Source organism: Magnolia sinica, chromosome 7, assembly GCF_029962835.1.
Source record: "Magnolia sinica isolate HGM2019 chromosome 7, MsV1, whole genome shotgun sequence".
Classification (NCBI taxonomy): Eukaryota; Viridiplantae; Streptophyta; class Magnoliopsida; order Magnoliales; family Magnoliaceae; genus Magnolia; species Magnolia sinica.
In genome coordinates, this window is record NC_080579.1 from 67,256,591 (window position 1) to 67,273,596 (window position 17,006).

General features: G+C 41.3%; 1 protein-coding gene across 1 annotated transcript in view; it reads right to left on the reverse strand.

The window, feature by feature from the left end:
• Nucleotides 1–2,530: 2,530 nt before the first annotated feature.
• Nucleotides 2,531–17,006, reverse strand: part of LOC131251413 (cysteine-rich receptor-like protein kinase 43) — a 36,239-nt gene continuing 21,763 nt past the window's right edge. Inside the window, exons 5-6 of the mRNA XM_058252097.1 lie at nt 10,437–10,587; nt 2,531–3,206 (exon numbers count right to left, since the gene is read on the reverse strand). Coding sequence (XP_058108080.1) covers nt 2,808–3,206; nt 10,437–10,587 — 550 coding nt within the window. The 3' untranslated portion in view covers nt 2,531–2,807. The remainder of the gene's footprint in view (nt 3,207–10,436; nt 10,588–17,006) is intronic.

Genomic DNA, 17,006 nt, shown 5'->3' on the forward strand with positions numbered 1-17,006 from the left:
CACATTTAAGTGAAACTACATCGTGCAGAGAGAGAGAGCTTTGGGTTTTCTCCACTAGCACCCGTTCGAGAAAGAAAAATATGGCATGTATCTCCCTAAACACCTTATTTATAAAGAAAACTACGTGACAATAAAAAACCATAACTCTAAAAACCTTATTTATAAGAAAACTATGAGCCATTAACCCAACATAACACAAAGATGGGCCTAATCCAAATATCCTAAAAGTTAGCAATGCGAAGCATATGCACCATCTAAGAATCCTACTCCCATTCCACACAAAAATGTTTCATTGGTGCAGGTTTGGTTCATGGCAAAGGAATCGAAGTAAAGTTCGATTTTCAGGTACTTAACTTTTCTCTGCTACACCTTTGATGCAGGACGGGTACTTTCCAATGGAATTATTATTATTTATGGAAGATGGGTCATATGTATCTCACCTCCACGCTAAGAAACCGCATTTCCCACGGATGTAGGAAAATGAATTTCCAATGTGCCACATAGCCCACATGCGTGACATGTGCCTGCCCATCTCCAAGCACTTCACATGTGCCACTTGTATTCATGCCCCACATGTGCCAATGCACCACATGCTACACGTGCTGCAATTTATCTTCAAATGATCCACGTGAGCTACATGTATTACCATCCACATACATGCCACATGTGTTACTATCCATCTTCAAGTAATCCACAAATGTCAATACGCCACATATGCCGCCATTGACCTTTAACAACCCCACAAGTACTACATGTGAGACCGTTCATCTTCAAACTCTCTACATGTGTCAACCGTCCATCTTCAAATGTTGAATGTTATGGGAAAATATAGTCCGACCACCTTCAAGGTCAGCTCGGCCCGACGAACGCTCGACCACGAAACACTTCACCGAGAAAAACTGGCATGAAGTTGATGTCCGCTCCCACGAATACAGCCCTCAGCAGAACTTGGTCCCAAGTTCCTACTCGCTCACGCCCACCAAAGGCTGGATGACCTGACAAAGCGAAGGGGCCATCAAGAGTAGCTAGATCCAACAAGAGATCATATCCAAGCTATGGCTCAGACTGATTTAGCCATGATTAGATCAGCTCGGATCGTTTTCAGCCTACCAATGGAGCTCTACTCAGATAAGCTCGGCTCGAATTATCCTCGATCGGTCGATAGAGCTCGACTCCAATGAGCTCAACCCGAATCGTCCCCAGTTGACCAAAGGAACTCGGTCAAGATTAGCTCAGTGTGAGACCCTCCCCAATAACGCACGACAAAAGTAACTACCCTACATACGATTCTAGGATAACTGACAACATTCATCACTAGCGCACATCTCACCTAACGGCTGAGATAGTGCCCAAGATTGCGGGCCACATGGTCCTACGAACACTATAAATAAGAGAATCACTAATAAAGACCGGTGCGCGAAATCTCCTTCCCAAAAACCCCTTGTACATGACCGGACCTAGGTTCCTGGCCTGACTTTGGCATCGGAGGGTCCCCTGCTCTAGTCAAGGTCTCCCTTGTTTCTTTCCAGTGCAAGTGCTCGGAGGTTGGGAGAGGGCAACCTAGATTTGTGCATCAACATCGAACATGTGCCATATGCCACGCATGCCACCAACTATCAAATAAATTTCCATGGAAAGTTTTGTTGGCCAAATAATATATTAGGAAACTTTTATTGAAAAATAAACCTAAAGCATTTTTTTCCTTTCCACCGATTTCATTTCATTTCCTTTCCCTCAAAACTGTGTTTCCTTTCTGTTCTTGAATCCAAATGCCCTTTGGAAATACTAGTTACAAGAAGCATCTCACATGACATGTTACATGCAATCGAAATCCCTTATTCCAATCGGCAAGATTCAAGGAGATGCCCCATCACCCAAAATCCGGCCAATACAATCATCAGGTGGACCACAAACTGTTAAAAAAGGGACGCGGTTTGGCTAGTGACGCTGCCACCAGCCAGGTGGCCAGTGGTCTGTGCTATGTGGACTCCACTATGATGTATGTGTTTTATCCACGCCGTCCATCCATTTTGAAGGATAATTTTAGATCTTGACCCAAAAACTAAGGTAGATCTAAATCTCAGGTGGACCACACCATGGGAAAACAGTAGTGATTGAATGTCCACCATTAAAAACCTCCTACGGCCCACTGTAATGGTTATTTGACATCTAACCTATTGATTAGGTCATACAGACTTGGATGAAGGGAAAAAAAAAAAAATATCATCTTGATCCAAAACTTTTGTGGCCCATTGTGCGGCCGACTTGAGATTTGGATCAACCTCATTTTTGGGCTCATACCATAAAATGATATAGAAGAATGGGTGGACGGCATGGATGAAACACATACATCGTGGTGGGGCCCACAGAGCACCGACCACTAGCCATTGGCTAGTGGCAGGGTCAGTAGCCAATCCGTTTCCTTAAAAAAGAGGATAAGAAAAAGAGAAACCAATGGTCTACACTCAAGATTATACTTGTGTAGCCCACCTGATCAGTGAATTAGCCTGAATTGTTAGTCTAAGATCCCTTCACAGAAAGGCCCTTCTAATGAATGCCCCAGATCTTTGCATGCATGTATCACACCAAACGTCTAGGGGACGCTTGTGTTGGGCACATCTTCATGGGCCACTGCAAAACGCACCCAAAATTCCTCCATTCATTATGTTCCCAGTCTTACCTATACAAGCCAATATTGTACCAAAAAATAAAATAAAAAAAATACAAACAACCTCTGTAATAAAACAGTAAGCTCTAAGCAAAACCTCAATCAACCCCATTCCAACTCAAGCCCAGCCCAGTCCATCCTAGCCTTCCATGGGCTGCTTCCCGCGAGACGGCGGTGTTGGACTTGTGAGCATAGAAGTTGTAGCAGTGTGGGTAATGGAAGTGGAAGCTGAGGCCAAGGAAGAGGCATTCGCCTCGCGAGACATCGAGTCGCTGGAGTTAGAATTGTCCACATTCCTGCGGGGCCGCCTGTATCTAGACCCGGGATAGCCGGGCCTTGTGGGCTCATCGAGGGTAGCAGGCTTCTTCGATAGCATCACCACGACCCTTCGCATTGTGGGCCTTAGCTTTGGGTCTGCCTGAGTGCATAAGAGCCCTACCTGTATGCAAAATGAGACTTGTTCTGTGGTGGACATGGTGGAAGAGAGAGTGGGGTCCATGATCTCTATTCCCCGGCCTTTTTTATAAAGCTTCCATGCCTGTAACCATACCAACATGGAGAGTACCATTAGCCATAGGAAATAAGTTCCATTCGATGGGTTCGTTTCACATGGTGAGGCAGACCGACGGTCTGTTCAGCATGCATTTTGATGGTGGTCAGGATCATCCGTTTCTTCAGAAGAGGCCACGGTCCAAAAATTACACTGAACATATTACTCCTACCATCAATGGTAAATTTGAACATGGACAACTGATTTCTGTTTTCAATCATCCACTTGAAGGTAAAGATTTGATAGTCTGAATTACCAGAAAGTGTAATTTTTGTGCCGTGGCCTGTGGCCTGAAAAATACTGTACTGAACATAGAATTAGAGCTGGGTGCATGAAGAGATGTGCCTCGGGAGCTTTCATGGGATAAAATGTTGGCCAGTTAAGAACCATATGTTCATAGGATGAGTGTAGCATAAATGAGACTGTTGAGATGAATGGATGGCAAGACAACTTAGATGGTTTGTTCATGTGTAAGGAACACCAAATGGTAATACAAAGAGTGAAAGAAACTTAGATGGTTTGTTCATGTGTAAGGAACACTAAGAACTATATTGGTTAGAGTGAGTAGGTGATGCAAGGAAGGACGTGATGAGGTCAATCACCATCTTCCTCATCAATAAACACCTTGAATCCACAAGAGACATTTCTTGAATCTACGAGAGAAGTAAACGAATTTTTGTCGATAGATTAAAAAAAAAAAAGACTTTAGCATCCTTAAATAACCCTAAACAAACCCTAAAACATAATCGAAGAGTCCTAATTGAATAAGAAAATCAATTCTGAAAAAATAAACAAATTCCCGCGTCCGTCTACCTGTTGTCGACCAGTCGATCAGTTGAAATGGCTCAAAAACGTCCAAAGACTAAAATTCAGTGAATTTCGAAATTGGAAATTCTGTGAAATGGCTCAAAATTAGAAAATTTGTGAATTTCGGCCTGTCAACCTGATTGGTTGACCTATTGAATAGGCCTTTGACCTGTCGAAACAGGCATAAATTGTCCAGCAACAATTCTAGAGTTTCTTTCAAAATTTCAACCTGTCGACCCAATTGGTCGATCGGTCGAACTATGCTGAATGTTGTCGATCCTTCTTGGCTTCTTTTCTTCGGTCCATCATAGCCATGAACGAATCCGCGACCTATTCTACATCAATCCCCTCCACTTTAAAAGAACTCATCCTCGAGTTATCTTCCAGCGTCGATTCATGATATTCGTACAGATCCACTACGTTCAACATGCATGAGATCTCCATGTCTTCATGAAGATCAACAACAAAAGCATTGTCATTGATCTTATAGAGGATAGGTACCAGTCAAATCTTCTTGTTTTTTAGCTTATTGTACGTCTCGGTCGGAATCTTTCTTTACGCAAATGAACCATCACATTGTCACCCATCTTGAACACCTTCGAACGCCGATGTTTGTCAGCCAGCTCATTGTATTTGCATTGGAAGCTTGTAACTTGGCTTGAACATCAACGTGAATGCCCATAATTCGGTCCGCCGTATGTTTTGTAGCAACGCTCATGCCCAAGAGCTTGGGCAAAGGAACCAAATCAAGAATATGGCGGGGCACTTGCCAGTGGAACAATTCATCATGTTATTGAACGTGAATTCTGCCTAAGTCAAGGCTAAATCCCACTGCTTCGGTTTATTTCCACAAATGCACCAAATGAGGTTCCAAGTGTACGGTTCACCACTTCAGTTTGCCCATCGGTTTGCGGGTTATACGCACTATTGAATTGAAGTTGGTTATCAAATCACTTCCATAAAGTTCTCCAAAAGCGACCGAGGAACTTCGTGTCACAATTGAAAGTGATGGATTTAGGTTCGCAACCTCTCGAAAGAACAGGTTCACAACATGCATAGCATTGAGAATCTTCTTGCATGGAATAAAGTGCATCATCTTTGAAAATTTTGTTCAACACTACGAACACCGAATCCATGCTACACTGGGTCCACAATAGACGAAGTACAAAATCCACGGGTAAGTCCTCCCAAGGACCATCAGGGACAGGCAATGGAGTGTATAAGCCTGTATTCTGAGATTGCCCCTTGGAAGATTGACATATGTGGCATCGTTGTACCACCTTTCCTACATCACGCTTCAATTGCAAGAGTTAGTATTGTCTTGCCCTAGGTGACCATCGAGGACACCCCCATGTATCTCTTGAATAATGCGCTCTCGCGATGAACTCCGTGGAATGCATAATTGATTTCCTTTAAAGAGAAATCCATCTTGAATATGGAGGTCGTTAGGCTGACCTTTCTGGCATTTAATCCATGTGTCCTTGAAATCATAATCTTCTAAGTACAAATCTCTAAGGTAGTTGAACCCGACAACCTCGTTACTCATACTGATCAATAATGATGCACATCGACTAAGTGTATCAACCACCTTATTTTGCTAACTGCATTTATGTTTTAGCGCGAATGTGAATTCTTACAAGAATGAAATCCACCTAGCATGTACATGATTCATATTACCCTGACTATTTATAAATTTAAGAGCTTGATGGTATGTGTAAAGAATGAACTCTCGTTGAATCAAATAATGGCTCCAATGTCGCAATGCCTGGACAACTGATTACAATTCAAGCTCATATGTCAACCACTTTTTGCGGGCATTACTATGCTTCTCACTATAGAAGGCTACTGGCATGCCTTCTTGTAACAAAACTTCCCCAATTCTAACATATGAAGCATCACATTTAATTTCAAACATTTTCAAAGTTGGGAAGTATAAGAACTGGGGTCGTGGACAATTTATGTTTGATTTCAGCAAAGCTTATGTCAGCTTTGTCAATCTATTAAAATGGTTCATTCTTCATACAATTAGTAATTGGTGCCACAATGGTGCTAAAATTCTTCACAAACCAATGATAGAATGTCACTAACTCGTGAAAACTCCGCATTTTGTATATGTTGGTTGGATCCGACCATTCCTTGATGGCTCTCACATTCCCTTCATCCACCTGGATGCCCATGGATGTCACTACAAAGCCTAAAAACAAGAGGCTATCAGTTACGAAGATGCACTTCTTCAAGTTGAGGTACAACTTATTATCAGCTAGTACCTATAACACTTACTTGAGATGCTCCATATGGTTTGCTTTATTCTAATTATATATAAGTATATCGTCAAAGTAGACCACCACAAACCACCAAATGAATGGTTTCAAAACTTGGTTTATCAAACTCAGGAATGTAGTGGGTGCATTTAAAAGACCAAAGGGCATGACCAACCATTCATATATCCCCTCCTTAGTCTTAAAAGCAGTCTTCCACTCATCACTTGGCCATATTCGAATAAGATGGTAGCCGCTTCTCAAGTCCAATTTAGAAAACAGTTTTGCACCCTCAAATATGTCCAACATATCTTCTAACCGCGTTATGAGAAACACGTACTTTATTGTAATCTTATTAATTGCCCAACTGTTGACATGCGCCAACTTCCATCTTTCTTAGGAATTAATAGGGTCGAAACGGCACATCGGCTCATACTTTCTTGAACTAGACCCTAATAGTTCAATTCCTCTACTTGTCCCTGTAGAATCTTGCACTCCTTTGGGCTCATCTGATAACGATGGCGATTTGGCAAACTAGCCCCTGCGACAATGTCACTATGGTGTTAAATATCCCGTATAGGGGCAACCCATCGGGAAGATCATCGAGCTAAATTTCTTTGTACTCATGCAGTAAGGGTTTCAAATTCTCAGGAATATTCGTGGGTCCCACATCTTCCCCCTTCACTAATGCATACATTTCTCCCATTTATTTGGACTCCTCCACAAAGTCCTGTATGGTTACAAGAGAACACCCCTCCACTTTAGTAGCTTCGGGTTGTTTGTCCGGGCCCATAGGGGCGAGTATGGTTTTTTGGTCATCCTTGACGAAAATGTATACATTATCTCGTCCTTTATGGGTGGTATCACGATTTGATTGTCAAGGTCGATCGAGTAACATATGACAAGCCTCCATGTCAATTACATCACATACTACTTCATCCTTGTAATGTTTACCAACTGAGAAAGAAACAGTGCATTGTTCAGTAACTTTCATCTCGCTGACCTTCTTAATCCATCCGATCGTATATAGGGAGGAATGGCGTTCCGTTTTTAATTGCAACTTCTCCACCATGATCTTGGAGACGATGCTCTCGCTGCTCCTGCTGTCGATGATCACATCGAAGACTTTTGATTCACCGTACACCTTGTTTAGAAGATGTTGTGTCGCTGCGGGTATACCTCCTTCTTTGGTGTATATAATAGTCGTCTTACTACTAGAGATTCACCGTGATCTTGTGGAACCCAATATGCTTTGGTCTCATCATCCGCGGTGTGCTCCAATTCATCAACATCGGGGTCTTCCTCTGCATTTTTAGTGCTACCGTCATTAATGGCGAGGTTAGCCACTTGTCGATGGGGGCAAGTGTTTCATAAGTGACCCAGTTGGCCATATCGATAGCAATGGTTGGGCCTTAGCCAACCATAGGGGTTCAAGATCCTGCTCAGACTGGCAGCAGTGGTCGCTGCTCTTTGGGGTCTCGCTTGTCCGCTCCCTAACTCTCAGTTCGCAGGTGTAGGAAGTTGAGGACGCACACTATAGGTAGAGCTGGGCACAGGACGACTCAACCAGCAGACTTGACTCGTCGGAATCGTTAAGACTCGTTCAAACCCGACAGGATCCGAACCGAGAAGGTGAGTCGATCAGAACATAGTAGACTTCAATCTGAACTCAAACAGAGTCGAGTTCGAGTCACCCAGTAACTCGACCTGACTCGACCCAAAATTTAACTCGGTACTAACTCGACTCGATCTGAAACCCGACTTGTACATATAATAAAATATTTTTTTTAAAAAAAAAAAACCCAGATTTGACGTTTCAGATCTGAGATTCCTTGTAGCTAATGGTGAGGCTACAATTCCGGCAGGTGCACCCAGGTTCTGAGTTGTGATTTCAACCCACAGATATTGACTGCACCCGACCCCAACTCGATGTTGACTCGACCCAACTTGTACTTGTGACTAGGTCGGACTCGGTCTAGATTAGTCTAGGCCAAACTCAAACTCGGATTGGGTCAAGCATGCTTAAAAGTGTACACGAGTTGAACCGAGTCGAACTTGGCACGGCTCGACTCGGCTCGGCTACTAGCTGACCCCAGCTCAAACTTGGCTCGGCTCGGTCCTCGAGCATGACTGGCCAGCTCGGCTTGGTTCGGTCAGACGCTCGGGCTAGTTCGACCCAAGATCGAGCCGAGTTCGCCTGTGCAGCATTTTCACAAACACATAGACTACACCTTCATAGTGTTAGCACTATGTTGCTCACCTGGTGAGCAACATAGTGAGACAGATCCAAATATTGTTGAGCAACATAGTGCCCACTATAATGATTATCAGCCGACCACACTATAGGGAACAGTGGTGACTGAACGTCCACCGTTAAAAATTTCATAGTGCCCATTGTAACGATTATTTGCCATCCAACTTGTTATAAAGTCACACACACACCTAAATGAAGGAAAAATGCAAATATCATGCTGATCCAAAACATTTGATGCCCATAAGATCAAGTATGTAATGGTGGGCATTCAATCACCACTGTTTCTTGTGGTGTGGTCCACCTCAAATTTTGATTAACTTCATTTTTGACCTATGGTCATGGTTTTACAAGACAAAGCAGTTGTTCAGTTAAGTACATGTTAACCCATATTTGACGATGACACATGTTAACAGTGTTGCTCACAGGCAGAATACCTTGAGAAGTTATTGTTAAAGTTCGGTATAGATAAGGCGAAACCGGTTAGCACACCCTATGCTTCTCACTTTAGGCTTTCTTTTGAATTATGTCCTACTACAGATGAAGAAAAGTAAGTAATATCTCATGTACCCTATTTGAGCGTCGTTGGCAGTTTGATATATGCCATTGTCTCAACGAGACCAGATATTTCACATGCAGTGGGCAAATACATGGCTAACCTTGGCAAGCAACACTGGGAAGCAATGAAATGATTACTTCGGTATATATGAGGTACAATGGATTATGTCTTAACATTTGAAAAGTTAGAGAAAAAATTGGTAGGATATGTTGATGCCGATTACGCAGGAATGTAAACAATAAAAGGTCGACTTCTGGCTACTCGTTTGTGTTAGCGAGTGCGACAATCAATTGGATATCGAAGCTTCAATCTGTGGTTGTTCTTTCCACAACCAAAGCTGAGTATATGGCGATGATGAGGCGTTTATAGAAGGTGTTTGGTTCAGAGGAATGATAAATCAACTCGGGCTTCAGCATGAGACCGTACCGGTTAATTGTGACAACGAAAGTATAATTAATTTGACGAAGAACTCTGTTTGTCACTCACATATTAAACATATTGTTGTTCGTCATCATTTTATCTGACAGGTGCTTGAGGAAGGCGGTGTGACTCTAGAATATATCTATACAAGTGTGAACCTGACCTAAGATGGTTCCTACAAAGAATATCAAGTTATATACGACTTCTCTGGGCTTGGCAAATGTTTAATGAAGACGGAGTGTGCACAAGAAGCGACGATGAAGTTATGATGGAAGGCGATTAGAGATGGTGATGAAATGGTGAAGCAATGGGGTAAGAAGATTGAATCCATGGTAGAGATTATTGTTAGATGTCTTCAATTTGATTGAGATTAAGGGTCTGTTAATGCCATCGACAGACCACTCGATGCCATCGATAAAATCCGAAAAAATCCCAGTTGCTCGCTGGACAGTTTTGGAGTTGCTACTTGATGCCATCGAAGGTGGCTTCGATGTCATCAATTGGTCTTCGACGGCTGGTCCCATAGACGGCGCGCGTGCAACTGTGTAAGTGCGCGATTTGTTTCTAATTTTGGTTGTGATAGTATATGTATCGGATGTAATCAGGATTAGGGCATGGGAAGTGAATTCTAAAATGCTCCTAAGGTGTTTTAGAGCAAAGCTAGGGTTTTGAGAAAGTATTTTAGAGTTATTCGGATCGGTAAGTCCATCCATCTCTTGTAATATTATTTCATAGTGGATTGTTTATCGCTTTGTACCGTGGTTTTTTCCTTGAGAGTTTTTCCATATAAAATTCATGTGATTTCCGTGTGCTTTTGTTTGTATTTCATTTCGTCTTATTTGATTGAATTCGAATTTGCTTCTGCATGATCCCCCAACACTAATCTCCTGTAACATTTTTAAATCTTGGGTTTGGAATCTTACCCATTCAAGTAGGTTTTGTGCTTCGGCTTCACCAGTGAAGCTTGAATTCTTCCTGCCACTGATCAACTCCAGAACCAAAACGCCATAGCTAAAGACGTCAGCTTTCACTGACAATAGCCCGTGCATGACATACTCCGGAGCCATGTATCCGCTGCTCGCAAATGAAATGGAACACAAAAACAATAAAGTTAATCATCTACTTGAGTAGAGAATGTCAAATAGACTTTGATATAATTCAACCTCTTATAGAGGAATTAGCCTTCTACTTTTAGTTTAAAGCTGAAGTTTCAGTAGCAAAATGATAACCCTACAACAGCAAACTGACTTTACCATTATAAGATGGCAATGTTCGTTGTGAAATCGGAAAATGGAAGAGTGCAAAATGTGCAGCCCATGTGAAAACTGAAAAAACTGCAAAAATGACATTTTGTAATCAGAAAAGATTCATTGTTTATTCACTAAGGCTTACCAAAGGACATGGGAGAAAGTAGTGAGAAAAGCCTAGATGACCTATGTTCTAAGTGAGGATATGGTATGTGAGGGAGTGGAAAAGAGGAACAAGATTTGTGTAGTTGACCCTAATTATTGGGATAAGGCTTAGATGTAAAGGGAATTTTATTTGATAAGCCTACTAGATTTTCAAGCCACAGGATCTACTAGTGTGGACTACTAATGGAGTCCTCAAGTAATGCACGTGCATGCTACCTTAGCATATGCTATGGCAGATAGATGGAAGGGCTGCACATGAAGGCATGATTAGCAAAATTCAACATCATAAATTTAGAATTATATTAGTGAAATAGTATTTTTGTTTACGCTAGTTCAAAACATTTTACTACAAAGACATAACCTGCACTTGATGAGAGAAAAAAACTATTGTATAAAACTAGCACATGTAGCAATTTACTATGGATAGATTTCATTCCCATTATTGTGTGAGTATGCTAGTGTCATAGAGGACTAGTGTCGTTATTATTCTGCGCTATGTGGCAAGATCACAACGAGGTAGCACTACTTTGGTATACATTCTCAAGGTCACGTGCATAAACTCGTTTCAATGCTTGAGGTCTTGGTATCTAAAAACCCCCCCCCCCCCCCCAAAAAAAAAAAAAAGGTCACGTGTATAAACTTAACTAGGTTAGAAGATGTTGGGAAAGTGGCCAAATCAATATCGTGTTGTGAAGGTGGGTTAGAGGAAGATATTACATAATTGCACGATATTGATGATACATAGGAGATTTATCTAAGACACAGGATCGAATGGAAGGTCGAATTTCATTGCAAATAGTTTTGGAAAAAAATATTTATATTTATTATATTAACACTTTCAACAAGTTTTGATTGATCAAGTTTAAAAAGATAAAATCCATTCAATCCCAAAAGTAGGTAAGTGGCATCACGATCAAAGCACTAGGAATTGTGTGCGTGCATATGATCGGGTAAAATCTATGCCCGATTAAGTATGATTATATCCAATGGTCTAGGACAAGTGGTTGAAAATTGAGACGAGTTGTTTTTATTCACTTGTGGATTTGATGCAATGTCATCATCCTTGGAGAGAATTATAATTGCAGAGATCTCATATTGGATCTACCTGATTGGAGAGTATAGATTAGGTTTCCTTACTAAGATCGAGTAATAATTTAGTATGCCTCATTACCACCATAATATAAGAGATAGTGGAGTTTGTCCCTAATTGATATTTTTTAAGATGGAGTTATTTAAATATAGGTGTAGGGATTTAATTTGAGATACTTTTCTTTCTCTTAAAAGTCCTAGCCCTAGAGAAATCATTTTCTCTTAAAAACCCTAGGAAGCCAAATCCAAATATCCTATAGTGTGTAAAGTAATCTCCTCCCTCTTATGGTTGAGAATCGGCATTTCCGGTGAGCTTTCCTTCATCTCCATACGTGTTTCCATACAACAAAGAAGATAATTGTGATTATGCATTCAAGGTAATTTCGTTCATTTTAAAAAAAAAAATCTAAATTGCCATATTTTGCTATGCTTCGGTTTTCACTTTTGGGCCTTTCCATTGCCCTTTTAAAGCCTTCAACCTGTACCCACTCTTTCTAACCAGTGCAATTCTTAGTCTTTGTTGCTCGTGACCAAGCCATCTAAGTCTACTTTTCCTTGACTTCTTATCTATTAGTGCTACTCGTAAGTTACCTCAAATGCATTCATTTCTAATTATCTCCTTTTCTTGTCTTACCCTTTCCAATTCAACACAGCTTTGTCCTAATTACCTAGATTGCCTTTTAATTGCTTAAAATTTCTTCTCATGTCGACCATATTACATGATTTTAGTTGTTTTGAATGATTAGCTGCACGTACCTCTTTGCCATTGGCAATTCATTATAGATTTTATTTTTATTTTCATGTCTCCCTTCAAGAACAATCACCGAGTACAATTAGTGTCACCGAATCATCTATAAAAGAAATGTTCCTGAAAGATTTGGCATACATCTATTTATTATTTAGACGAGGATATATGCATTTTTTGGTAGCCACTTGAGAATAATTTTTAGTGTATGTTTTCCCAACGGGCACAGACCAATGTGAGATGCAGCTGAATTTTGATGTTGGCCCACATAGGCGTTCAACTTGGCTGAAATTTCACTAGCAGCCATCTCTCTTGATGGTGAGTCAGGTGAATGGTTCGAATTTTGAACACATGGCTCACATTTTCATGTGTGTGAGAGATAGACAATCACTCTATCTTGCTAATGTGTTTCTGAAAAATGAAAACAGATGGTGTTATGGATAAAAATGGATTGACCACTAAGGAGGGGCCAGCTTGGACATATAGGCACAACATGAGGAGGTCGGCCAACACTAGTAATGACCAAGGAGTTCCTCAACGGCTAGGGAAAAACATTCTATTGTACTTCACTGAATGACCCTGAGCTCGGCCATCAACAGATGAAGTCTCTCCACTTCTGTGAGATGTCGAGCCCTTCCACGAACCCATACATTTTCGAGTTGCTGCTTGGAACATTTCTCAAGTAAGGTCTCTTGAGGCACGACCCCGAGTAAGATGAGACTCCGAACTGCCGCACTCGGCAATACCCTGCCCCATGCGATAGGATAAAGAGGATGATCATCCCCGATTTCATTTATATTCTACCAAGGAAAGGAGCTCGGTCTCGACGCTCGAGTGTGACTCCTAAAGGCAGGTCGGCAAGTTAGTAATTTGCTCATTGCCAAGGGAAAACTCAACCACAGCTCATTAGAAAAGCCGGGTCGGTAAGCCACCGTTCGGAACAACCCTACAGGCCATGTTGAACTCACAAACTCGACCTCCTACCATGCGCTTCTACTAGCTTCGACCTAGTACCAACTGTCCACACCTTACCAAAGTTACTCATCTGAGATCTCAGGAAATAACTACAACATGAATCTGTCCGAAATCTTCGGCAAAGATCTCGGAAGATCACTATGACACGACCAGGATACAAATCCCTCTACAACACGCTCCTGCTAAATAAGGGAGATTGTCCTCTACGCCACCGCCCTTCCTCACCCGTAAATAGGGGCATCCCTAATGGTGAAAGGTATGCACAATTCAACTCAGAAAATACTCTCAAAAACCTTACGTTTGACTAGACCTAGTTTGTAGCATCGGAGGGTCCCCTGCTGCAATTAGGGTCTTCATCCTTGTCTTCTCTTGCAGGTCTCAAGTGGTCTAAGGAGGGTGTCCAGATTTCTGAATCAACAGATGGCACCCAAGTCAGCCTTGAATATCATCTTAAAGAAAATGACTTCTTAATTCGGCTTCAAGCTATTTTACTTAACTATCTTATTTTTAGTTAGGGATGGCGATGGCTTAGGTCGATCACGCAAGTCAACTGGTCCAACCCAACTTTAAGATGAGTTTGGGCCAAGCTAAGGGCCTGTTTGGTACATGGTATTAGGTGGTATTATGTGATATATAATTGCATTTGATCCCATGCAAATTCCATCTAGCCTTGGAAAACGACAGTAAGGATTGGATTAATCCCAGAATCATATCATCCAGTCTCAAAAGTAGATATCGTGAAATTTGTAATGGATTTTGAAATCCACTACATTTGTGGGCTCCACATTGACACGTGTTTTATCCACGCCGTCAATCCAAATGCGCCTTTTACACATGACATTCGAGTTGTATATGCATACAAGTGACCGATATCGAATGTGAATATGGTCGATTGATAATAATTCCATGTTCTAACAAATGTAGGTTTTGCTTGATAGAGCATATTTTTATTTTTTATTTTTTTCTAATAGGAAGAATTTGATCCCAAACATAAGATTGGATGGTTAAAATACTATAGTATTTCCAGACATGCAATCATTGTACAGTAATGGTATTAATTCCCTCTAATGCAATTTCATACCATTTAATCCCCCGGATCAAACATGCTCTAAATGGTTAATTAGTATTTTGGGCTCCAGCTAGAAATGTGACCCGTTTAAATATATGGATTGACGTGGTTGAACCCTACCTGACCATATAGGTTATCAAGTGATCTAACCCAATTTGACCCAAAACCTGAAACAAAAAAAGAAAGAAATTATATATAAGTTTTAAAAAAAAATTATGTACATATATACTCCATGGGCTAGGTTGTGCATAGCTTCACAATCATATTCTATTCTTAAGCCTAAGTTGAACCCTACCTGACCATATAGGTTATCAAGTGATCTAACCCAATTTGACCCAAAACCTGAAACAAAAAAAGAAAGAAATTATATATAAGTTTTTTTAAAAAATTATGTACATATATACTCCATGGGCTAGGTTGTGCATAGCTTCACAATCATATTCTATTCTTAAGCCTAAGTTGAACCCTACCTGACCATATAGGTTATCAAGTGATCTAACCCAATTTGACCCAAAACCTGAAACAAAAAAAGAAAGAAATTATATATAAGTTTTTAAAAAAAATTATGTACATATATACTCCATGGGCTAGGTTGTGCATAGCTTCACAATCATATTCTATTCTTAGGCCTAAGTTGGGTCATGGAAGGTTGGGTTCTGTCAGTTTTTTTTTTTTGTTAGCTGGTTAGTACACCCCCATGGTTAGTTCACACGTCACTGTTAGCCACCTCCACTAGGGAATCGATACCAAGACCTCAGTGTTAAAACGAGGTATCTTTCACTTAGTCTACCACTCGAGCTGGTTGGGTTCTGTCAGTTGAGCCCACTTGGGTCGGGCTTGATCTGACCCATCCTGCACCGAGCCCATTGCCGCCCACCGCTACTTTTACTTGTCTAATCCCTTCATCAAAGCTCTTTAAAGACAGCTTGTAATTAGATGTGTCAGGAAACATATGTCAGGATGGGTCCAATGAAACAGGGAATTTACGGCGCCACCTTGCCTTCCCTCGTGTCAAACACAACCATAAGACGAATTTGTGAAGTCTAACCAGTTTCGTAGATTTTTCTTTCTTTCTTTCTTTAATAGAATGCAGGGCCTCCCGCGTCACAGCTACCATCTGGGGTCCCGTTTCCATCACCGTATAGCACACGTGTGATCAGTATAGGCCATTGATTAGGTAGTGCGAACTGCGAGAATGCCATGTACTGATCATCAAGTGATCCACGTTTTGGATTATAGGATTTTTTGTTAACTGCCCAATTTCCGGTTACAAGCATGATCTGTCTAAGCGGATCATTGTTTTTTTAAATAAAAAAAATTGTACACTACAGTACGTGATCTCTTACATGCATGCCATCCAACGGTGAGAATGAGATCTCGCGTGGTAGCTTTGATGCCGGGCCCACTTTCTTTAAAAACCGTGGATAGAATAAATTACATTTTGAATTGCGAAAGGGCGGCTGCCGGCAGTCTCATGCCATCCAATTCTAATGTCAAACAACTCTTGTCCACAACACGTACTTCGCATGCACGTGTAATCATCACATGGGATTTGACTCTCAAGCATTGCGGGACCAATGCATCTAGCCGATTCAACATGGACGCGAATTAGCTACTGAACTCGACAGAAGTGACGTCACCACATTATGTGACCCCTACCATGACGTAAGTATTGTAGCCACACCGTCCATCCATTTGCAGAGATCATTTTAGGGTATGAGCCAAAGAATAGGGAAGATCTAAATCTCAGGTGGACTCCACCACAGAAAACAGTGGAGATTGAACGCCTACCATTAAAAACTTCTTTGGCCCACAGAAGTCTTCGATCAAGCCAACATTTATGTTTTCCCTTATTCCATGTCTGTATTAATATATAAACAGGTTGGATCTCCAATAAACATCATGGTGGGCCCAGGGAGGTTTTAATGGTAAGGGTCACTGTCCCTGTTCTTTTCTGGGGTAGGATCAACTTGAAATTTGGATTTGCCTCATTCTTTGGCTCATGCCCTAAAATGATCTCTCCAAATGAATGGATGGTGTGGATACAACACATACATCATGGTGGGACCCAAAGAATGTGGTGATGTCACTTCAGCAGAGAGGCTTGCTACGGTCGGTTTCAATAGCTAATCCGCGTCCATTCAACAGGGACGCTCCAGAAACCAAGAAGATCAAATCATCAGGTGCCTCACACCGTGGAAAA